The following is a 22,481-nucleotide window of genomic DNA, read 5'->3' as shown; positions in this document are numbered from 1 at the left end:
GTTTTGCCACTGACGGCCATGTTTACTTAGAAAAGTGCTCCTACTGATATTTACTTCTTGTTGACTCAAACCAAACAAACTGATAGTAAAGACATTAGTCAAGAGCTAACTTCAGTAAGTTTAACAGCTAAAAGAGTCTGCAGTGTCAGTACAGCCTGTATTTACTGGGTCAGTACCAGTGACAGGGGGAACATGACGGGTTGTTTATAACCGCTCAGACCTGCTGAGGAGCTGTCAGTGTGGGTCTGGCGGTCTACCTGGAGTCGGTGTCCACACAGTGCAGTGAAGTCAGCTCAAATATGTGCTGCGAATACGTACCTCCGTGCTAACTTTGTCCCCGCATGGTGTCCATGTGACTGTTTCTGTCAAACGGCTATATCCAACAGACGAGCGGAGTCTCAAACAGTCCGCGGAGGCTGACGAGTTTGTGCGTGACACATCGTGAAGTCATCCAGGATGAGGAAAGAAGAGCCTCCTGTTAAAACTTTTCAAAATAAAACTGTTATTGTTGGCGGTAGTAGCAGTGACGCTTCAGAACAGGGCGTGCTGGTATTGTTTTGAAAGGGAGCTAGCTTCCTGTCGGTGTGTGACGCAGCATCTTCACACAGCTCCGCGGCACAGAAAGTCCCGTTGACGGGGGACCGACCGAGACAGTCTGACCTGAAGCGGCCACTTTTTAATTATTATATTTTACATATTAAATTAATATGATATATTTCTGTAGGAGTGGATCCCCTGTGTTTTTTTATTTTATGTTTTACTTTACAGTCAATGGTGGCTCCCCCCCTGCTGCCTCACCTGTCCTGAAAGGAGGATGATGCACCTTTCCGACATTGTGTGGGCTACTAAAATAAAATTATTGTCCTCTGAGAGCAGCTTGTTTATTCAGTAAATATCTCTGAGTTTGTATTATTACCTCATTAATATTGTAAATATTACAATTCCAGGTTTGAATTTCTTCTCCAAAACTATTTAGTGCCCCTTTAAGTTTAGCACCACCATAAAATACAGTACATTAGAAAGAGATAAAAGAGTCCGAATAAAAGTAGGCTCATAAATAGAAATACAAATTAGAGATGAAAATAACAGCTGGTTCAACAAAGATAAGGAGAGGTGGACCTAAACCCTCATTTCTCCAACTCTGTAGAATACAGTTTTAGTGCTAGGTGTTCTCACTGGTTATTTTAATATTTACAATATTAATGAGGTAATAATACAAACTCAGGAATATTTATCTTTTCCATGACTAAATAAACAAGCTGTTCTCAGAGGAAAATAAGGTCCCCAGAACAGTTAGAAGCTAGAAAGGTGGCAGGGTCTGCCACATATAAACAAAGTGAAACAGTTTGAAACTATGTTGTCCTTTAAAGGCAGTTTGTTTATTCAGTTTATTCAGTCATGAATTAGTTTGTTTAGGCATCAAAAAACTCAGTCAATGATGATCTTTCTCTTCTGATTAAAATTTCTTCCCCAAAGCTACACAGTTCACCTTTAATCCTTGCATAAATGGTTCGTATGTATGTACTGCAGCAGCTATAAGTCCTCATTCATAATACGCAGCCTGAAGTGCTTTTCTATGAAGCCATCTCATAACTCCAGGTCACATTTTGGAGGCTGCACTCACTCGTAAATTGATTTACAAGATTAAAATTACAACATGAATCTAATCAATCGATTACTTTTTATCTAATGTGTTATAATTTTCAGTCATTAAAGTCATATGGTGCTGTCACAGGTTTCACTCCTCCGAATAAAAAAACAGTATAAACTCCACAATACGTTTATTTGAAACGATACAATGTACTGAAGTACAATTTGTGCAGCACTGCTTAACTATTGTATCCATTTTCTTCTGTTCCAGTTGCTTCCACCAGAGGGCGACAAATCAACAGCTCAGACGAGTCAGCGACCAGGCGGAACCATTCTTTCGGTCGGAGGAAAGTAGACCGATATTAATGTCGGACCAACATGGCGGCAAAACATAAAGCAAAACAAGTGAAGGGAAACGCATGTGTATAATTAACCCGTAATTAATTTACAATTTTAATGTGGGAATGTTTCAGCTCTTTCTGTGTCCGTGACAACATACTCACTACAGGAGGTGCAGGTAAAGATAATCTGACAACGGACGTACAGCTAACGGTTAGCTAGCTGTATGGTAACTGAAAACTAACCGTAGCTGTCAATTAAGAGCGACTGGAAACACACTAGGTAGTGTTGGTAAAAAAATAAATAAAAAACAATTATGTGGGGTGAAATCGACCCTCCCGTTAAAACACAACCGAGTTTGTGTGAACGTGTAAACGAGGATGACGTTAAATTACCAGAGCCGATGATACTGCCCCGGAGATGTGACTTGACGTTGCCCCCCGCAGACTCCCCGCAGCCTCGGCCAGACAGCCAGGTAACATCACCAGCACCTGTAAGTTTACATATAATGTAAATATCTGCCCACGACGCTCTGTTAATATTCTGCTTCATCTGTTGTGTCTCTGTTTATCATACAGTACGTGAGCCCGGCTGAGTCCGCCTGTGTAAATGACATGGTGGAGGCCATAGCCAAGAGTGGAAGTCCAGTGAAGAGCCAGCAGATCGGAGAGGCTGAGCTGAGCCCGAAGGAGCGCAGAGAGGAGCTGCTGCAGCAGTACAGGAGCAGGCCGCTGGTGTTCCTGGAGAGGTACCATGTATGTGCACACAGCTCCTATACAGGCTGGTTACATGGGTGCATCACTACACACAATCAAAAAGTACAATTAATAAATTCATGAAAATGAAGACTGGTTGTGGACTATAAAGACACACTAAGACTAGGCTTAATCCCTGCACAGAGAGCTGCTCCATAATGCTTTTCTGCACTTTCAGAAAGTTTGATAACCCTCTCCAAACAGGTCAACTTGATGCATGACCATCATCTTCATCTTTTCTAGGCCTTACTCAAGCCAGAGGACCTGTCAGCGTTCGCCCACGTCTGCTCAGATCCACGGGTTCAGCACTACAGCAAAGTGATACAGAGACGAGCTGCGGCGTGCACCAACAGGACCAGGGTTCGAAACCAGCGCTACGCCGCCCTCAGGGCCCTGCAGAGGGGTAGGAGCCTTTTTTCTCAACTACAAAGAATATATCAATTAATACCAGTTAAGACTTCCTCAGCCACTCCTTTGACTCCTTTTACTTCAGCTGTGTTTAAATGTCTGTGAATGCCCTCCCTCCTCTTCCAGAGGGTCAGTATTTCAGTGAGGAACAAATGCGGATGAGGGAGCCGCTGCTGTATGAACAATATATTGGCCAGTACCTGACTGATGAGGAGGTGAGAACGCGATGCAGGGTTGTCATACTTAAGAGATTTTTTTTAATTATTAGTCAGTAATTAATAACCAATGTTGCAGGTGCTGGAACGCTCCCAGGAGGCCATGCAGGGCGATGCACAGGGGGAACCAGGGGGCGCCGCAGGAGGACTCGCGCACCTCCTCCTCGACTCCTACCAGGAGCGTCTCATCCAGAATCGCCTGCAGGAGGAGCAGGAGAGAGAGGATGGAGCACAGGAGGAAGAGGAGGATGAAGAAGACGATGGTAAGCGAAGGTGATGGGTCATCTAAAGTGAAAAGACCCCGCCACCATCTTCCTCTGTCTGCTTCAGTCTCTGTTCTGTCATCACCTCTGTCTCTGTGTTCCTACTGTAGGTGACGCTGTTCAGCAGGAGGGAGGGGAGCCCACAAGAGAGGAGAAGGCTCTGCTCAGGGAGGAGTTCATCAGTCAGATGCACCAGCGCTTCCTCGATGGCAAAGACAAGGATTTCAACTACAGGTCTGTCACGCCACCCACTTAACAGGCTCTCAAAGGCTGCATGAGTGTTCCCCAGTCATTTAACAGCATATTAGTCAGCTTAAAAATGCCTGCTGCCTCAAGTGCTGGCTAAGCTTGTGTTGCCACCTTGTAGCTTCATTTGTAGATTATACCATGGTCTGGGTGAACACTCGATTCTGATTGGCTTTAGGGAGTCAATTAACTTTTGCTATACGGACGCCTCTGGAACCCCTCCACGTCGGCCATTTATTCTTGGTAATGGACACCTAGTTGGGCATTATCCCTTAGATAATAGAATAAAAAATGCTTTGTCTATCTTTTGTGAGTAAAAGGCAGAAATTTGTCTTTGCTTGCAGAAAAAGTGCTTTTAAAAAACACAACCTATCCCATTCAAACACATTTTCAGTCACAGCTACATTAGCTACATTAAAAAGAACACCAGGAAAAGTTACTACATGTTTGTGTGTGTGTCCAATACAGTGAAGTGGACGAGAACCCAGACTATGACAACTTGGACATAGTCAGCAGAGATGCGGAAGATAAATACTTCGATGAAGACGACGACGACGAAGAGGAGGAAGATGAGGTGGAACATGATGAAGAGGAAGACAATATGACAGAATAATCAGGTTTTCCTTTTCAACTGAACTGTAAATTCAAATGTACAGAATAAGTGTTTGTATTTTATTTTTCAATGTCACACTTGAATGCAAAAGTAGTTCAAAATAAATGTTTTTTGGTCTTTTGCAGTTTGTATTAGCCTCAGCCTCTTTCTTCTGTCACCTTACAGTTACCAGACACTGATTCATTTAATTAATTTTTTTACTTGGCTTTACTCTCATTGTTAAGAGTATAACACACCCCAAGTTATTACCCACCTAGTTATACCATATTAGCCTGGAGACAGATTATGACATGTGGTGTAAATTACAAACATACCTGAAAATACCTAAACATTGCTACATTTCCAGAATGTTCCTTTACACCATCGTATCTAGACGAGTGAAGAAATGGAGGTTTCTCAGATAAAAGTTTGAAAAAGTGTTTTGAGTACAATATACACATAAAAAAGGTATCAATAATAATTCATCTTTACAAGCAATAAATAACATGTTCCAAACTGAGCAGCCCAATCACAGTGGGTAGAGTATCAACATTAACATTGATTATAAAGGGAAAATGCTCGGCCATTTCCTCTTACTCGTTTCATTACTCGGCCACACTCGGCTTCAGGCCCAACATTTAAAATACCACAGTAACATAAGGTCAGTGGCGAGATGCAGTTGCCCGTTTGGCAGCCTTGTTGCTTGTAATAACGTCACCATCATACCCTCCACATCCTGACGTGAGAGTCAGCTAATAAGCATTCAATGTGAATGTGCCATGTTTGGCAAAAATGTCAACCTTGGATGTATCTGTGGTCTGCAGAAAGTTTAACTGCTAACATATCACAAACTACACTTTTGTAGTCTGATGCACATCTCTGCTCATGTTGATACTATCTTACAAGGTTGTTTTTGTTGTTTCAAGTTTATAGTTCGTAAATCCGTCTGCCTTCCACTGAAGGAGACAGACGGAGATGATGAAGTTGATAACTGACAGGAGTGTCTGGTAGATCAACAAACACCCTCAGTGATCCCTGAGTGACCGTATTCTCCTGTTGAAACCATCAGCTCCAATGAAACAATTTCATGTTTTATGTCCCTTAACTATCAGAGCGTAGTGTTCCTCTTGTAATCTCAAGACTTTTATCTGCATCTTTATTTTCTCTCTCCTCAGCTGATCAAAGTCCATTGTATCAAGATCACAGCTAGTGGAGGGCCGATAGGATGGAGCCTCCACCATGTTGAAGGACTGAGTGATGTTTGAGGCTTGGGTTGTTTGGGGAATCCTGTGGAAAGAAACAACATCTCTTCATGGATGTTCATGACAGCATCTTTATTTATCTTTATTCAGTAATATGATAGTTAGACCTTACCTTGTGTCGAGCTGCATCGCTTGTAATTCTGCTGCATCATAACTACAGGTGGTGGCATCGCTGCTCCTATATTTACACTCATCCATAACACTCTGGGATTTAGTGTGAGGACCACCATCTGTACAGTTACAACACATATATCTCAATTTAAAATCTATTTTTGGTCTTGCACAAACAAAACATGAAATTACTTCTCTCATGGTTTCTGAACAACTTGCACAAAATGTCAAATAAATACAAAATATTAAAACAAATTCTTGAAATCTTACCACCAACATAACCTGTGTCTGTCACAGTGACTAGCAGCACAGGTGAGGGCATGAGGTCGGCAGTGTGATTGCTGGTTGTCTCGATGTCCTCAGGTTCGGTTTTGATGTCGAGGGACGAGGTAGCTGGTGCGTACAGAGGTGTGGGAGAATTTCCTGCTTCGGTTTTGATTTCTCTCAGTCCGCCTTGCATAATAATACAAATACAAAAAAATGTATTTATAACAGAGACTGGCCTTTATCCGTCAAAACATATAACCACGACTTGACAATTTCCTTTATTCAGCACCCTGCTTTTGACTAAGGATCAGGGATGTCGAAGGCAGCACACGGTGAGAACTTGAAACATAAATTATACATCATTGGTGACTTATTCATTTAAAGATAATCAGGCTCTGCTGTTAGGCTGATTCCAAGGAATTATGGAGTCGACTTTCTTAAGTTTTGTGTTAGTAAATGTTTTTTTAATCTATATCTTTGTAATAATAATGTGTTCGATTCATGTTGGTGTATTTTTCAGGCACATTTACATTTCTGAAAAAAATAAAAATGTTAAAAACATTATCCCCCTGCAGTAATTTAACCAATATCCAATCCAATAATATGTTATTTAATTCCATTTCTGCCATCCCCTTTCCATATGGTTTGAAATTTACAGTTAAAGAGTATTGTTATGTGGGGCTCACAACTTACTGCCACTACTCTTCATATAGCTCCTTTTCTGCTTACCTTTTTCAAGAAAAACTTGGGAGGCCTCTGGATGTCCTTTCCTCAGGCTGTGAGGCTGCTGCTCTGGGGTTTCATGGTGTGCTAAGGGTCCTAACAGAGCTGCTGGATGTCCAGTTGCGGACCTCAGTTGTCCAAACAGAGCTGCTGGGAGGTCAACTGGGGCTGCTGGTGGTTGACTCAGGGCCGTCGGTGGTCCAATTGAGGCTGCTGGGGGATCAAGCAGGGCCAGTGCTGCCTGGAGATCTGCTGAGGCCACATGTGGTCCAGTTGGGAGTTCAACTGGAGCTGAGAAGGATTCGTCCAGCTGTCCTGGGGCACCTTGTGGGGTCCAGCCTCCATTGGAGAAGTACTGAATTATTTAGAGTAATAATACTTCAATCCCCATCAGAGTTCAGTTGGTGAATTAATTAATTTATCTGTCTAATGTACAGTACAGACCAAAAGTTTGGACACACCTTCTCATTCAGAGTTTTCTTTATTTTCATGACTATGAAAATTGTAGATTCACACTGAAGGCATCAAAACTATGAATTAACACATGTGGAATTATATACTTAACAAAAAAGTGTGAAACAACTGAAAATATGTCTTATATTCTAGGTTCTTCAAAGTAGCCACCTTTTGCTTTGATTACTGCTTCGCACACTCTTGGCATTCTCCTGATGAGCTTCAAGAGGTAGTCACCTGAAATGGTCTTCCAACAGTCTTGAAGGAGTTCCCAGAGATGCTTAGCACTTGTTGGCCCTTTTGCCTTCACTCTGCGGTCCAGCTCACCCCAAACCATCTCGATTGGGTTCAGGTCCGGTGACTGTGGAGGCCAGGTCATCTGGCGCAGCACCCCATCACTCTCCTTCTTGGTCAAATAGCCCTTACACAGCCTGGAGGTGTGTTTGGGGTCATTGTCCTGTTGAAAAATAAATGATGGTCCAACTAAACGCAAACCGGATGGAATAGCATGCCGCTGCAAGATGCTGTGGTAGCCATGCTGTTTCAGTATGCCTTCAATTTTGAATAAATCCCCAACAGTGTCACCAGCAAAGCACCCCCACACCATCACACCTCCTCCTCCATGCTTCACGGTGGGAACCAGGCATGTAGAGTCCATCCGTTCACCTTTTCTGCGTCGCACAAAGACACGGTGGTTGGAACCAAAGATCTCAAATTTGGACTCATCAGACCAAAGCACAGATTTCCACTGGTCTAATGTCCATTCCTTGTGTTCTTTAGCCCAAACAAGTCTCTTCTGCTTGTTGCCTGTCCTTAGCAGTGGTTTCCTAGCAGCTATTCTACCATGAAGGCCTGATTCACACAGTCTCCTCTTAACAGTTGTTCTAGAGATGTGTCTGCTGCTAGAACTCTGTGTGGCATTGACCTGGTCTCTAATCTGAGCTGCTGTTAACCTGCGATTTCTGAGGCTGGTGACTCGGATGAACTTATCCTCCGCAGCAGAGGTGACTCTTGGTCTTCCTTTCCTGGGGCGGTCCTCATGTGAGCCAGTTTCTTTGTAGCGCTTGATGGTTTTTGCGACTGCACTTGGGGACACTTTCAAAGTTTTCCCAATTTTTCGGACTGACTGACCTTCATTTCTTAAAGTAATGATGGCCACTCGTTTTTCTTTACTTAGCTGCTTTTTTCTTGCCATAATACAAATTCTAACAGTCTATTCAGTAGGACTATCAGCTGCGTATCCACCTGACTTCTGCACAACACAACTGATGGTCCCAACCCCCATTTATAAGGCAAGAAATCCCACTTATTAAACCTGACAGGGCACACCTGTGAAGTGAAAACCATTTCAGGTGACTACCTCTTGAAGCTCATCAAGAGAATGCAGAGTGTGTGCAAAGCAGTAATCAGAGCAAAAGGTGGCACTTTTTTGTTAAGTACATATTTCCACATGTGTTAATTCATAGTTTTGATGCCTTCAGTGTGAATCTACAATGTCAATAGTCATGAAAAGAAAGGAAACTCATTGAATGAGAAGGTGTGTCCAAACTTTTGGTCTGTACTGTATCTGTGACAGGGACGCAAGGAATCAAATACAAGACTATTCTAAAAAATAAATAACAGAACATTCTTACCTTTAACAACAATATCATAGACGTCCTTCATCCTTTGCAGAAATGTACTTGATGTCTCAGTCAGCTCACAGCGGGGTGTCAAGACCTCAGACTGCCAAGCATTTGTCTTTCTGACTGGCCTTGCCATAAGCAAAACAGCCCTGATTCCCAGGGCTTGCAGTTTTTCCAGCTGAAAAACAAGAACACACACACACAAATGATAGTAAAATATATTAATATAAAAACAAATATAGGAACATTTGGGAATTGAACTGCATGATGAGGATAAAAACAATCGCACACCAACATGTACGCTTCATCCCGGATATGAGAGACGGTACGATTTTTTTGATGGGAGTGGACCCAGCTGTCGCGCTTCTGATCAAACCTGTCAATTTTCTTTTTGAGCCTCAGCTTACGTGGCTGCTCTGCCTTGCACGCCTTGCAGGTTTTGCAGGCCACACCTAGCTGCGTGTGGCAGAACACACACCTTTTGGTGGTTGAACCATTGCTTGGCATTTCTATCGGAGATAAAGTAAAGGAGAGAGATGAACAAACACACAGAAAAAAGATCAGTTATCAGTAGAATAAATCTTTTATTTAAACATACCATGTGCCGGATGAGTTTAGGTTAGATATATTTAAATGTTTAATATATTTTTTTAAATACTTACCTGAGCTGTTGGTTTTCTATATAGAAGGTATGGGTGGGATAACAGTGGCGGGTAACAACAGGAGCTGTTGGAGAAAAGGGAAAATAAAAACATGGTTAAATAAACTGTAGCGAGCCTTCTTGGATTCCTCATATTATTAACAAATAACTGTCACAAAATAAAGAAGATAACTGTTACACTGTTGTTGCATGATGCAAACAACTTGTTAAGGTTCTGTATTTAGTCATATTCAACAGGTTAACTGCATGAATGTTAGCTAAATAACAGGCAGTGCACTGACCTGTCTAATACATTGTCTTATAGCTACAACACTGGTAAGACTTCTTATCAACCCAGGCTTAGCCTCCTCAATTTTAGCAAACATTTAAGCTAGCAGCTTTTAGCTAGCTGTAGAGCTAAAAGCTTACCTGTTAATTTTTACTCCTTCAATTTTATCTAAGTCGCTATAAAAACAATTGAAACATGTAGTTCCCCCCTGCTGTTACTGTACCTTCACACAAAACGTGACACTGACACGGTATCCTCTAGTTGCTCGGCGGGTCTATTGCACGCTTTGACGTAGTACCGGGTTGCTAATTGGAGGAGACAGACAGAGAGAGTCTGTTGGAGGCATTCAAGTGACAGAGTGTTTGAAAACAGCACATCTCATTCAAAGTCTTGACTCTACATGTCCAGTTAGTTCTGTGTCACGGACTAAAGCCACGTTTTCCACAAGAAGCAGCGACATGGCTGAACTGTACACTTACATGTGTATTTATATTTTTCTGGTGATGGCCCGCCCTAGTCTGCCTATGATTGGCTCATCGTGATATTCTCACCCCAATATTAACCAATCATTCCTCCTCACGCCTAAACCAAGCCAACCCCGCGAATGAAGGGAATAAGTACTAGCCAATCAGAGGCAGAGTTGGCCGGATCATGATTTAAAGAGGAAAAAAAAAAACTTTATTGACACAATTACACAGCAGGTTTACAACTCCCTGTGAATACAACTGAGTCTAGTCTACAATTTAAGCCAGCTGGAATAAAAAAGATACAAATAAAAATAATACAAAAAAATAATTAAAAAGTTTAATAAATATCTTGTAATACTTTGTGTGGTTCCACTATTTAAAAGCTTTTTTTGTCTATACATGCAAACAGAGAATTAATGTAAGCCTACAAGACATTCACACGCATTTCAGAGAAGAGTGTGTTGGGATTGCTCGACAACAACAAATGGAAATACTGTCAGCTGTCAACATACTTTAAAGCTTGCCACAGAATTTGATTTAAGTGGTTGTTTTGATTGATTTGTTGTTTGATTTTATTTATAAATTGTCAGACAGAAAAAACTAAAATCCCAAGGATAACATGTAAAGGGAAACACTTTTTTCCTGCATGGTCCAGAGATGTTAGAAGACACTAGCGACGCACTAAAGACGCACAAGACATTCAACATAAAAAACGAATCAACACAATCTTAAAATCCAAAAACACATCGACATAATTTAAACTAGCTACATTATTCACTTAAGGCACTTTAAATGATCGTATTATAGTTGTGTGGAGTATGGGACCACTGTTATCTGAGAACACAAGTATTGAGGCACATAACCATTAAAAATGTTGTACATGTGATGCAGCTTCTGTACTACCACAAGTTTCAAGAATGTGATTAAATAAATACTGAATCTTGTTATTTTGCATCACCTGTACCTGTTTTTGCTGTTTCAAGTTTGTAGGAAGTAAATCAGGCTTCCTTTCACAGATGGAATTAAAGTTGATGATGAAGTTGATAACTGACAGGAGTGTTCTGGTAGACCAGCAAACACCCTCAGTGATCCCTGAGTGACCGTATTGTCCTGTTGAAACCATCAGCTTTACAACCAGGCTTCAGTGAAAAAAATTCATCTTTTTATGTCCCTTTATTTTCAGAGCGTAGTGTTCCTCTTGTAACCTTAACACTTTTATCTGCATCTTTATTTTCTCTCTCCTCAGCTGATCAAAGTCCATTGTATCCAGATCACAGCTAGTGGAGGGCCGATAGGATGGAGCCTCCACCATGTTGAAGGACTGAGTGATGTTTGAGGCTTGGGTTGTTTGGGGAATCCTGTGCAAAGAAACAAAATCTCTTCATGGATGTTCATGACAGCATCTTTATTTATCTTTATTCAGTAATATGATAGTTAGACCTTACCTTGTGTCGAGCTGCATCGCTTGTAATTCTGCTGCATCATAACTACAGGTGGTGGCATCTCTGTTCCGATATTTACACTCATCCATAACACTCTGGGATTTAGTGTGAGGACCACCATCTGTACAGTTACAACACATATATCTCAATTTAAAATCTATTTTTGGTCTTGCACAAACAAAACATGAAATTACTTCTCTCATGGTTTCTGAACAACTTGCACAAAATGTCAAATAAATACAAAATATTAAAACAAATTCTTGAAATCTTACCACCAACATAACCTGTGTCTGTCACAGTGACTAGCAGCACAGGTGAGGGCATGAGGTCGGCAGTGTGATTGCTGGTTGTTTCGATGTCCTCAGGTTCGGTTTTGATGTCGAGGGACGAGGTAGCTGGTGCGTACAGAGGTGTGGGAGAATTTCCTGCTTCGGTTTTGATTTCTCTCAGTCCGCCTTGAATGATGTAACACATACAAAAAATTTGTTTATGATGGAGACTGTTTGGCTGTTCAGCATAACAGAAAATGAAAGGAAAAGCCACTGTATTAATGATTGTAATGATTTCACCCATTCAGAGCATTTGGGTTTTTTTTGCCTCCACCACTTCCCCAGTGCCATTTGCAACTTTTCATCAGACATATTCTCGATTAGAAGCGGCTTTATTAGTGAGAGTTGTGTGAAAAAACGCTGCTTTATCATAACAGATTTGTTTTTCAACATTCCTTAGTTTCTCCCTTTTTGAGTGACCAATACAGACTACGTCTACTTGGTTGTATGAAGAGAGATTTCCGCTAAAGCATGTGCAGAACATACAAGCTAGTTGTATGTCTGCTGTAGTCTTTGGGGTGTGTTCAAGTGCAGCTTTTTGGCCAAACAAAGTCAGCGTTCATTGCTGCTAGTTCTCTGATGTCAGTTCAGTGGCTTGGTGTTACTTATCAGAGATGATTTTCTAATTGTGCAACAAAGCTTTGCTTAATTTTTAAATCTGGATTTACTCATTTTAAGCCAAGTTTTAATGAAATCTGATTAGAACTAATCTTTGATTAATTTTATCCTTGTTGGTACAACCCAGCCTAAGCCTACTGCCACTACTCTTCATATTGCTCCTTCTCTGCTTACCTTTTTCAAGAAAAACTTGGGAGGCTTCTGGATGTCCTTTCCTCTGGAGGTCCAGAGATTGCTGCTCTAGAGTTTCGTGGTGTGCTAAGGGTCCTAACAGAGCTGCTGGATGTCCAATTGCGGACCTCAGTTGTCCAAACAGAGCTGCTGGGAGGTCAACTGGGGCTGCTGGTGGTTGACTCAGGGCCGTCGGTGGTCCAATTGAGGCTGCTGGGGGTTCAAGCAGGGCCAGTGCTGCCTGGAGATCTGCTGAGGCCACGTGTGGTCTAGTTGGGAGTTCAACTGGAGCTGAGAAGGATTCGTCCAGCTGTCCTGGAGCACCTTGTGGGGTCCAGCCTCCATTGGAGAAGTACTGAATTATTTAGAGTAATAATACTTCAATCCCCATCAGAGTTCAGTTGGTGAATTAATTAATTTATCTGTCTAATGTATCTGTGACAGGGACGCAAGGAATCAAATACAAGACTATTCTAAAAAATAAATAACAGAACATTCTTACCTTTAACAACAATATCATAGACGTCCTTCATCCTTTGCAGAAATGTACTTGATGTCTCAGTCAGCTCGCAGCGGGGTGTCAAGACCTCAGACAGCCAGGCATTTGTCTTTCTGACTGGCCTTGCCATAAGCAAAACAGCCCTGATTCCCAGGGCTTGCAGTTTTTCCAGCTAAAAACAAGGACACACACACACACAAATAGTAGACAGTAAAAGATATCAATATAAAAAAATGTTGAGGAACATTTGGGAATTGAACTGCATGATGAAAATAAAAGCAATCGCATACCAACATGTACGCTTCGTCCCGGATATGAGAGACGGTATGATATTTTTGATGGGAGTGGACCCAGCTGTCACGCTTCTGATCAAACCTGTCCATTTTCCTTTTGAGCCTCAGCTTACGTGGCTGCTCTGCCTTGCACGCCTTGCAGGTTTTGCAGGCCACACCTAGCTGTGTGTGGCAGAACACACACCTTTTGGTGGTTGAGCCGTTGCTTGGCATTTCTATCGGAGATAAAGTAAAGGAGAGAGACAAACAAAGACACAGAAAAAGATTAGGGGGACGTAATTCTTACATTCTAACAAGCAGTGAGAGGATAAGAAGCAACACTGACTTGAGCTGTTGGTTTTTTAATATAGGAGGTATGGATGGATGTCACAGGGTTAACAGTGGCGGGTATCAACAGGAGCTGTTGGAGAAAGGACGACAAAAACATGGTTATGTCAACTGCAGCAGGCCTTCCTGGAATCCTCATATTATCAACTCACAAAATGAAGATAACTGATGTGTGCATCACACAACCTCTTAAAGGTTCTGTATTTAGTCATCAGGTTATCGGCATGAATGTCAGCAAAAAACAAAGGAAGTAGATATTTGTGGTCAACTTATGTGTACTGATTTGATTTGGATTAATTGGAATTAATTCAATGAATCATCAAGACAACAGGATCATTCTCTCGTTACTGCAAACATGTGACAATGTTAGTAACTTCTTGCAGGACTGTGTAAAACCAGGAGGAGAGTGGAGAGCAGACAGTGCAGTCCACACAGGGAAGAGCTCCACTGCCACTGTATCGTCAACAGCTCTCGCGAGAGCAAACGCAGCAAAGGTTTATCAACCTTTCACCATCAATATGCTGTCATTACCGACTGCTGTGATCAATTAATTAGCCAATTATTCACCAGTCCTCCACATCTGCACCTGTAAGGTGCTGAAGTGATAACAATACCACCCGACGGGACCCGACACACGCACTCACATGTCTGACATGTTGTTGTTACATGGCTACAACACTGGTCTTCAACTTTAGCAACATTTAAGCTAGCATTTTTAAGCTAGATGTAAAGCTAACACAGCTAACTTGTTAACGTCAGTCCTTCACTCTCACCTCAGGCTCTCTACCGCCAAATGATAATGTAAATAACATTACATTCGCAATAAAAGCCATGCATTTCCATCTTACCTGGCAGGAAAGGAGCTTGGATAAAGTGTACACTTCTCTTTGGTCTGTGGGGAGTCGTTGGTGTTGACAAAGATGCTCTATCACAACTGAACTGTCTGTATTATGAAATGATCACCTGCTGTTACTGTAGCTACCTTTATACAAAGAGAGGCAAAACGTGATACTAGCACAGTATCCTCTAGCGGGTCGACGGCTCTATTACACGCTTTGACGTGATGCTGGGTTGGAGACACACAAGCCAGGAGGAGAGAGGGAGCCTGTTGCAGACATTAAACTAAGACAAAGTTTGAAAACAGCGGCTCTTAATCGGTGATGCGGGGTTCAGTCTCAGTCTGTGCTGCTGAAGTCATGAGCCCTGTATGTCCAGTTACTTCTGAGCCACAGACAACAGCCACGTTTCTCATAAGGAGCAGAGATATGGCTGCAGTGTACATTATATTCACTGTCTATTTTTCTCCTAGGATGGTAAAGGCATGACCCGCCCACCTCTGCCTCTCTAAACCAATCATTTCCCCTCATGCCTAAACCTGACCAGCCCAGAGAGCGAAGGCAACCAGTGCTAGCCAATCAGAGACGGAGGAGGGCGGGTCATGACTTCATCACCCTAAAAATAAAAATAATAACTCCTGTCAGCTGAAGAGGCGCAGGGAGGCTGCGCGGCTCTCAGACAGATTTTTTTTAAACAACTTTATTGAAACAAAAATACAGCAAGTTTACAACTCCTCCGCCAGCATTTGTTTAAAACATAACAAATAAAAATATAATAATAATATAATATCCTCCTGACACGTGGTGTAAAATCAGAAAAACATTCGTCAATATAAAAATATTTGGAGCAAAATACAGAAAATTACTTTAGTTTAAAAAGTTTAAAAATAATTTTTAATTATTAACATAAATCCTACAATATTGTCAGCAATCAGTGTAGCTGAATTAAAGATATTGTGTATAGATATAATGTAATTCTCTTCATATTGTTATCTAAGTGCATCCACCATCTTCATATACAGTCTATGGCTGGTCCAAAAAAATTGAATCCAGTGGCTGCTTTGATTAATGTATCGATTGGTTTTATTTATGAAATGTCAGACGTGGGAAAAACAGAAATCCCAAGGAAAATGTGTAAAAGGGAAACACTGCCATCCAACATGGTCCCAAGATCTTAAAAGACGATGAACACACAGAGAAGCACAAAACATTCAACATAAAAACTAAACACATCGACATGATTTTAAATATTAAAACAAAACTTCGCAGCTAAAGCAACAATGATTGATGATTGATGTGTAGCAGGAAGTGGTTCTCCAACATGGCACCAGTGTAAATTCATTTCAATAATTATTTACTCAAGGTACTTATATATATATATACTTATGTACTAAATATTGAGTAGTTAAGTTGATAAGTGACAGGAGTGTTCTGGTAGACCGCAAACACCCTCAGTGATCCCTGAGTGACCGTATTGTCCTGTTGAAACCATCAGCTTTACAACCAGGCTTCAGTGAATCAATTAAAATTTTTTACATCCCTTTATTTTCAGAGCGTAGTATTCTTCTTGTAACCTCAAGACTTTTATCTGCATCTTTATTTTCTCTCTCCTCAGCTGATCAAGGTCCATTGTATCCAGATCACAGCTAGTGGAGGGCCGATAGGATGGAGCCTCCACCATATTGGAGGACGGAGTGATGTTTGAGGCTTGGGTTGTTTGGGGAATCCTGTGGAGAGAAAATGTCTTTGTGGCTTTGCATGCAAATTAGGCATTTTTATTCATCCAAGTAGTATGGCACTTAGACCTTACCTTGTTTTCAGCTGCATCACTTGTAAGTCTGCTGCGCCACGGCGAGAGGTGGTGGCATCTCTGTTCTGATATTTACACTCATCCAGCACCCTCTTGGATTTAGTGGCAGGGCTGACATCTATACAGTTATCACAGAGTACATATATTTATATTTCAAAAGATATTGTCTCTTCTTAGCACTTCTGTAACGGTTTCTGAACAACTTACACACTGCCTCTATGCTTTCTTCCTTAACACTTCTATGTATGGGTGATATGTTCGAAGCAGCATCGCTAATATGTCCAGTTGCGAATGGTTGATCATTGGCTTCAGGTCTTGACTTGTCAAGATGCTCGTTATTAGCATTTTCATAGTCTTCAAAACCTTTAATCCATCGTCTCTGCATTTCAGCACTCTCTCTTCTCTTCTCTTTCTTTCTTTCTTTCTTTCTTTCTTTCTTTCTTTCTCCTTCTTTTCACAGTGCCCTGTTTCTTCTCCCTTCTCATGATCATCGTTGCATGGGACCAAATGTCAAATAAATACAATTATTCAATCAAGTCCTTGAAATCTTAAACAGTATTACCACAAAAGGAACTGTTGAAATGGGCAACCCTTTCTACACAGAGATTGTGCAATTCTAGCTGCAGTAAGGGACAGCATATCTACAAATCTACATAACATGTTTTGAAGTCAGAAAGGAAAAACAGTGAAACATTTGATGCTCACCTTTAATGTCGCCAAGAAAACCTGTGTCTGTAGAGGAGGAACTGAGGATGGCAGTGCGATTGCCAGTTGATTCGATGTCCTCAGTTTCAGGTTTGATGGCTGGCGATGAGGTAGCTGGTGCAGACACAGGTGATGGAGAATTTCTTGTCTGAGTTTTGATTTCTCTGTGTCCATCTTCTTTTCTTTCATTACTTTGTGTGAACTCCTCTCCATTTTCTTCCTCAGCACCTTCAGCGAGGGGTGGGTCTGACATCTGTGAAGGATCAGTGTCTGTGGCTGCTGTTTCATCTATTCCTGAACCATTATGCTCCCCGTCCTCCAATGGCTCACACCAACTGCCTGCTCGCACATAAAACCGAGGTTACAGAAGAGAAACACTTAAATCACAAGCTAAAATAATGTTGTGGAATTAGCTTTTTTAAATGTATTATATTATTACTTATTTCTTTGTGAAATGATTTAATTACAACTCTCATACACTAATAACTTCTTTTTGTTTAACTAGGACAATAATTACCTTCTAGTGGAGGCTCCATGCGGTTGGACTGACAATCAGTTGTTGCCTGAAACTAAAGTGGACAACATGTTATGTCTCTCATAGATGTCGGACTCTTTGTTGTACTTAATTCATCTTATTTTGTCCATGAATTTATCAGTATTTATTCTAGTAAATCTGGGCTAGAGTCCTAGATGCCTAGCTAGGTATGGTCTCTCAATTTAGGCTATGATGTCTGGAGGTTGGCAAGTATTGATAAACGGTACCATTGATTGTGATTATTGACTTTCATCTATAAATTCATCATTCTTCATTCCATCCAATAGTTGTTGAATCCTCTTAAAACTAAAGGAACTGTTAAATCTTTGGCAATTTTCACACACAGATTGCACAATACCACCGCAACAAGGAACCATGATGCCAGCTTTGAGACATATTACAGAGGAAGATGCACATACACACAAAAAAGGAAATTATGCCACAGTTTCTCCCCATCTTACCTCTGGAAGCTTTTCAATGACAACTTTTACTTTCATCCGCAATGCACTTTTCACAGGTGTTGAAAAGATACCTTTCGGCTCCCTTTCTGAAAGAAGAGTGACATTCATACATCTGCAAAGAAAAGCATAGCAACCTAACATTCTGACATTAATTTAAGTAATGGGGTTTTTAAGGTTATTCTTTGTTGTTCTCAGTTTTTCTTTTATGTTGTTATCCTCTGTGAGGCACTTTGTGTTGCTATATGTATGAAAAGTGCCATACAAATAAAAAATAAAGTTACAAGTTAAATGGTATTTCTAAAGATGATGATCAGGTAACGTCACCTTCGGAAACACTGCTGTCATTATCACCACCAGAAGGCACATCCTCGTCTTCCATTTCTCCCTCTCCCATTTCATCCTCCTCTTTACTCGTGTCAACATCTGAGTCTACAACCTCTCCTCCATTTTCAGCCTCGACCCTTTCTTCTTCTGCCTCCAGTACCAAATCTTCACTGCTTGGCAGCCAGTCTTCATCTTTAACAATCTCTTCATCAGTTTCTTCTGCAGTGTGTATCTCTGAGTCTTTGACAGGGATAAAATAATAAAATAGTACACTTTAAGTAATCCTTAATGGTGTAATTTGTAAGAAATGTTCAGAATTCAAAGCTCCCAAACTATAGAGGGCAGTATAACACATATAGCCTACTGCTGCTAGGTATACTCATTCCTGCAGCTATCTTTGGCTAGCAACTAGCTGCCATTAGCAAGTAGCTCAGATAGCCGTGATGCTAAGTGGCCCTTTTAGCTGGCGGAAGTCTGCCTGCACCTCAGATGATTTACAGCGGCTCTGACCCGCAATATGACTTCAATGAAGAGAAGACATGCCGGCGGGGCCAGTAGGGCATCAGCAGCGGGAAAAACAGCACATATAGCCGGAATATTTTCACACCTTACCCTGTGAATCGAGGATTTCTTTCTACCAAACCTAAGACTGTGTTGGCGAGTTTCAATGAAGCGTGTTTAACGATGAGTTAACAAGGCAGTTAAACTAATCTTAGTTTTCGAGCCATGATTAGCTTAATTGCTAAAGCTAGAGAGAAACTTGAATTCAGACAGTGGACAGTTGTATTTTTTGAAAATAGGTGTTGAAATACCTCCTTTCTTGACATTTTGTGAATTTATTTTAATTACTTATTAGACTAAGAAGCAGGGCCGCCCCTGGCCAAATTGGGGCCCTAAGCAGAATTTTATTTTGAGGCCCCCCCTCCCCATTACAAAATGACTCTTTCAACAATGGAACAAGCCTTTTACAGATGCACACGTCTGCATTTTCTGGATGCAAAGTCATCAATGAGGTCATCATATGACAGCTGCTGTGCCACTTCTGAGTTGATCTCTATGATAGCCAGGCCACTCAAGCGTTCTAGCGCCATTGATGAGCTTCAGTTTTTGCTCAGCAAAGGCAACTGTAACAGGGAGAGTTACTGCAATGGGACTAGCCTCCTCACAAAGATTAAAATGCAATTAATGCAAATATGACTACAACTAATAATAATCATTATGATTTGATTTGATGATATTTCTATATTTAAATATTTTTAGATACTTATTTTTACATTTAGTACTTAGGTTCTATATTCCTACACTGCTGTTTGCTGCTGCAACGCTTTGAATTTCTCCATTGTGGGTCAAATAAAGGATTATCTTAATTTATCTTATTTTATCTAATCTTATACTGTTATGAATTAAATTCACCAAGAGATGGCGACATTTTACCTCCATAAAAATAGCCCAAAACTTCTATTGATAGCATAGATTGATAGGCTATAAACCTGAGCCAACATAAGACCACCAACTGGTCAGTTAACCGCTCCTTTTTCAACAGAGGTGAATGTATAGCAGTTAACAAGACATTCAATAAATGATAATCAGGGCCGCTGGAAAATGTTATCTCCAGTCCACATCTAGACAGAATTATCCTCTCTTATGTCTCATGATTAACAGGCTAGCAGCTGGGCTGTTTATGCCACAAAGTTTTCTTTTTTATTTCAACAACATACCCACCTTCAAGTGAAGCACGAGCCTCCTCTTGTTTAGACTTTTTCTTTCTTGTGCTTGCTCCCGATTCATATTGCCGTTTGGAGGCCATCTCTCCACCTGCATACAACTGCCTGTCGGCGCATCTGACCGCTGATTGGTCAGATGCTGCGTGCTGTCAATCATTGCGGCAACGTGTGCGGTGTCAGATTACTTGTCTCTTTTTTTTTTCTCTCCTGCCTCGGGCTGACTCGGTGCTCTACGCGCGCCTCACGGCAGCGATGCGCATCCTTTGCGCATTTGCAGAGAATGCGTCCCCTTGCGCAAAATGGGGGCCCCCACGGATCATGGGGCCCTACGCACAGCGCGTGTTCTGCGTTTAGGGAGGGGTGGCGCTGCTAAGAAGCAAACCTCTTGTGATACAGTACCATGTGGTACTACTACACAGTACAGGCCGGGGCTAGCTGATTAGCATGCTAACTTAAGTAGACATCTCTTATTCACACTCTGTTGATATTGTTAGTTCATTGTTGGAATGATTTAAACTAAAATTCTGGCCATATCTTACAAATTGCAACTTTACCAAATGAATAATATCAACTTTGTATGCACTCTGCTGTTCTTCGTTCCCATACAGTGCTGTAGTAATGATTCCTACAATCCAGAAATCAGTTTGCATTTTTGCACATACGGTTCTCTCGTCTCAAAGTAAATGGGTTTTTGAATTTGGTCTTTGGTTAAAGGCCTGAAAGAACATCTGTGGCTAACACAGGCTTAAGACAGTTACTAACTTTGTTCTACGACATAAAAGAAGTACAACTTATCGCATTATCAATTTACAGAAAACGTGTATAGTTATTTTGTTGTGTCGCTTAGCGCTGGTGACGTTTAGGTCAAAAGTCTGATTTTTGTTGAGGTAGCCAGGGGTTATCCCTACACCACTCTCTTCTGATTTAACTTGAAGTTACAGTTAAGCACAGACAAACCTTCAGAGGAGCTGTCCAAAGTTTGGATTAGATTTGGTGATGGGATTTTCTTTTGCTGGGAGAAATGAGAAAAAGACATACAAGACTCATCATCACTGTCAAAGGTGCATTGTTTTACAAAAGCAGAATCACATTATATTCTGCTGTTCAGCTACCTTTTTAGGCTCAGCTCCTCTCCTTTCAAATCCCTTGGTGGTTAAGTCACCCCTCTGTGATAATAGTGACAAGTTAGTTAAGCAGTTTATTTACTGTCTGTTCTGGTTGTATTGAATAAAGAGTCTTTAAAGAGAGAATCTTACCTCAAACAAACACTGTAGAGGCTCATTTTTATACAAAATACTTGCTTTCCATTTTCTATGATTGCTTTTTCCTCCAAAGTCCTCGAACGCAGGGGGAGAATACCAGCGGTCGTTGCATTTAATACACTCCTCACCTAAACGGAGCATCCCCATACAGCAACACAGATTAGAAACAAAACAGACAAAGGATGAAGGAATAAGGAAATAAGAAAAATAATACCTCTTTTCAGCTTTTCGTTATCCAGGACGCCTTTTTTGCTTCCACAGGTTACGGTTATATTTATTAACAGTACTCGAGAAAAACATATTAATAAAAGATCAGTGGATGTTTAATTTATCACATGGCTCTAAAAACTCACTATTTTCTTGTGTAGTCTGGTTGTGGGTGTTCTGGGTGGATGGGCCTGGCTGCTCAGTGTCTTCCTCGTCGTCTTCTTCTTCCTCGTCCTCATCCTCTTCCTCAACGTCATCATCACCATTGCCATACTCATGATATTGGATGCTTTTCTTTTTTCTTGGGCTTATTCTCCTGTACTCTTCCTCTTCATCATACAAGATCCCCGACCGAGATCTTTTCCTCTCCATTCAGTCCTCTTTCATATAAAAAAACAAAAACATAAGCAAACAGTTGAATTATTAGACTGCTGGCGCTGCGTTCAATGAAGTTCTTTCTATGATAACTTTATTCTGTGCATGCTTACTTTTGGAAAAGCCCTTTCTGTGTTGGCCGAGAGAGCTGCAAATTGCAAGTGCAACTTAAGCAAACAATACGAAACAGGGGCGTCGCACCCGTGGGGCACGTGGTGTTTTAACACCCACACTTTTCCCGGTTAGAGGGTTCAACAGCCACACTTTTTCTGCAGTTTTCTCACATTTTTTCACAAACGCCTTACTACAGTCGCTCAG

At 41.2% G+C, this 22,481-nt stretch overlaps 5 protein-coding genes across 11 annotated transcripts in view; 1 reads left to right on the top strand and 4 right to left on the bottom strand.

Annotated features, from left to right (window-relative positions):
• Positions 1-1,910, bottom strand: part of LOC311267290 (myocardin-related transcription factor A-like) — a 47,851-nt gene extending 45,941 nt beyond the window's left edge. For both annotated transcript variants that reach the window (XM_084370267.1, XM_084370269.1), the window contains exons 1-2: positions 1,835-1,910; positions 319-484 (exon numbers count right to left, since the gene is read on the bottom strand). The gene's annotated coding sequence lies outside the window, so the exon portion shown is untranslated. The remainder of the gene's footprint in view (positions 1-318; positions 485-1,834) is intronic.
• A 59-nt stretch (positions 1,911-1,969) lies between these two features.
• On the top strand, positions 1,970-4,558 carry ccdc97 (coiled-coil domain containing 97). 2 transcript variants are annotated; one of them, XM_084370287.1, is made up of 7 exons: positions 1,970-2,404; positions 2,508-2,684; positions 2,928-3,087; positions 3,219-3,307; positions 3,387-3,570; positions 3,681-3,804; positions 4,285-4,558. In XM_084370287.1, exons 1-7 carry the CDS (start codon positions 2,246-2,248, stop codon positions 4,427-4,429), a joined length of 1,038 nt encoding a protein of 345 aa, XP_084226413.1. In that variant the 5' UTR covers positions 1,970-2,245; the 3' UTR covers positions 4,430-4,558. The 2 variants fall into 2 exon arrangements, with proteins under 2 accessions (XP_084226413.1, XP_084226412.1); XM_084370286.1 differs by having other exon boundaries at positions 1,973-2,422.
• On the bottom strand, positions 4,468-10,321 carry LOC311267295 (uncharacterized protein). Of its 5 annotated transcripts, XM_084370282.1 has the most exons (9): positions 10,258-10,321; positions 10,002-10,083; positions 9,512-9,575; positions 9,141-9,358; positions 8,859-9,027; positions 6,778-7,110; positions 6,052-6,234; positions 5,783-5,900; positions 4,468-5,695 (listed from the first exon to the last, which is right to left on the bottom strand). In XM_084370282.1, the coding sequence occupies exons 4-9, from the start codon at positions 9,354-9,356 to the stop codon at positions 5,494-5,496; spliced, it is 1,221 nt and encodes a 406-aa protein (XP_084226408.1). In that variant the 5' UTR covers positions 9,357-9,358; positions 9,512-9,575; positions 10,002-10,083; positions 10,258-10,321; the 3' UTR covers positions 4,468-5,493. The 5 variants fall into 5 exon arrangements, with proteins under 5 accessions (XP_084226408.1, XP_084226407.1, XP_084226410.1 ...); XM_084370281.1 differs by lacking the exon at positions 10,258-10,321 and having other exon boundaries at positions 10,002-10,227; XM_084370284.1 differs by lacking the exon at positions 10,258-10,321 and having other exon boundaries at positions 9,226-9,358; positions 10,002-10,227.
• A 126-nt stretch (positions 10,322-10,447) lies between these two features.
• On the bottom strand, positions 10,448-15,303 carry LOC311267294 (uncharacterized protein). Its single transcript, XM_084370280.1, has 8 exons — positions 14,773-15,303; positions 13,923-13,997; positions 13,595-13,812; positions 13,308-13,476; positions 12,809-13,144; positions 11,960-12,142; positions 11,691-11,808; positions 10,448-11,603 (listed from the first exon to the last, which is right to left on the bottom strand). Exons 3-8 carry the CDS (start codon positions 13,808-13,810, stop codon positions 11,387-11,389), a joined length of 1,239 nt encoding a protein of 412 aa, XP_084226406.1. The 5' UTR covers positions 13,811-13,812; positions 13,923-13,997; positions 14,773-15,303; the 3' UTR covers positions 10,448-11,386.
• LOC311268471 (uncharacterized protein) lies at positions 13,972-22,162 on the bottom strand (the record flags this gene model as incomplete). The annotated part of the gene is made up of 12 exons (XM_084372146.1): positions 21,935-22,162; positions 21,576-21,709; positions 21,432-21,485; positions 21,277-21,331; positions 20,318-20,443; positions 18,596-18,835; positions 18,272-18,357; positions 17,793-17,844; positions 17,276-17,614; positions 16,571-16,688; positions 16,297-16,487; positions 13,972-13,997 (listed from the first exon to the last, which is right to left on the bottom strand). Exons 1-12 carry the CDS (start codon positions 22,158-22,160, stop codon positions 13,972-13,974), a joined length of 1,647 nt encoding a protein of 548 aa, XP_084228272.1. The 5' UTR covers positions 22,161-22,162.
• Positions 22,163-22,481: the final 319 nt, after the last annotated feature.

This window comes from Pagrus pagrus (genome assembly GCF_965226575.1).
Source record: "Pagrus pagrus genome assembly, chromosome: 13".
Lineage (NCBI taxonomy): Eukaryota > Metazoa > Chordata > Actinopteri > Spariformes > Sparidae > Pagrus > Pagrus pagrus.
This window is presented reverse-complemented; position numbering and strand designations above follow the sequence as displayed.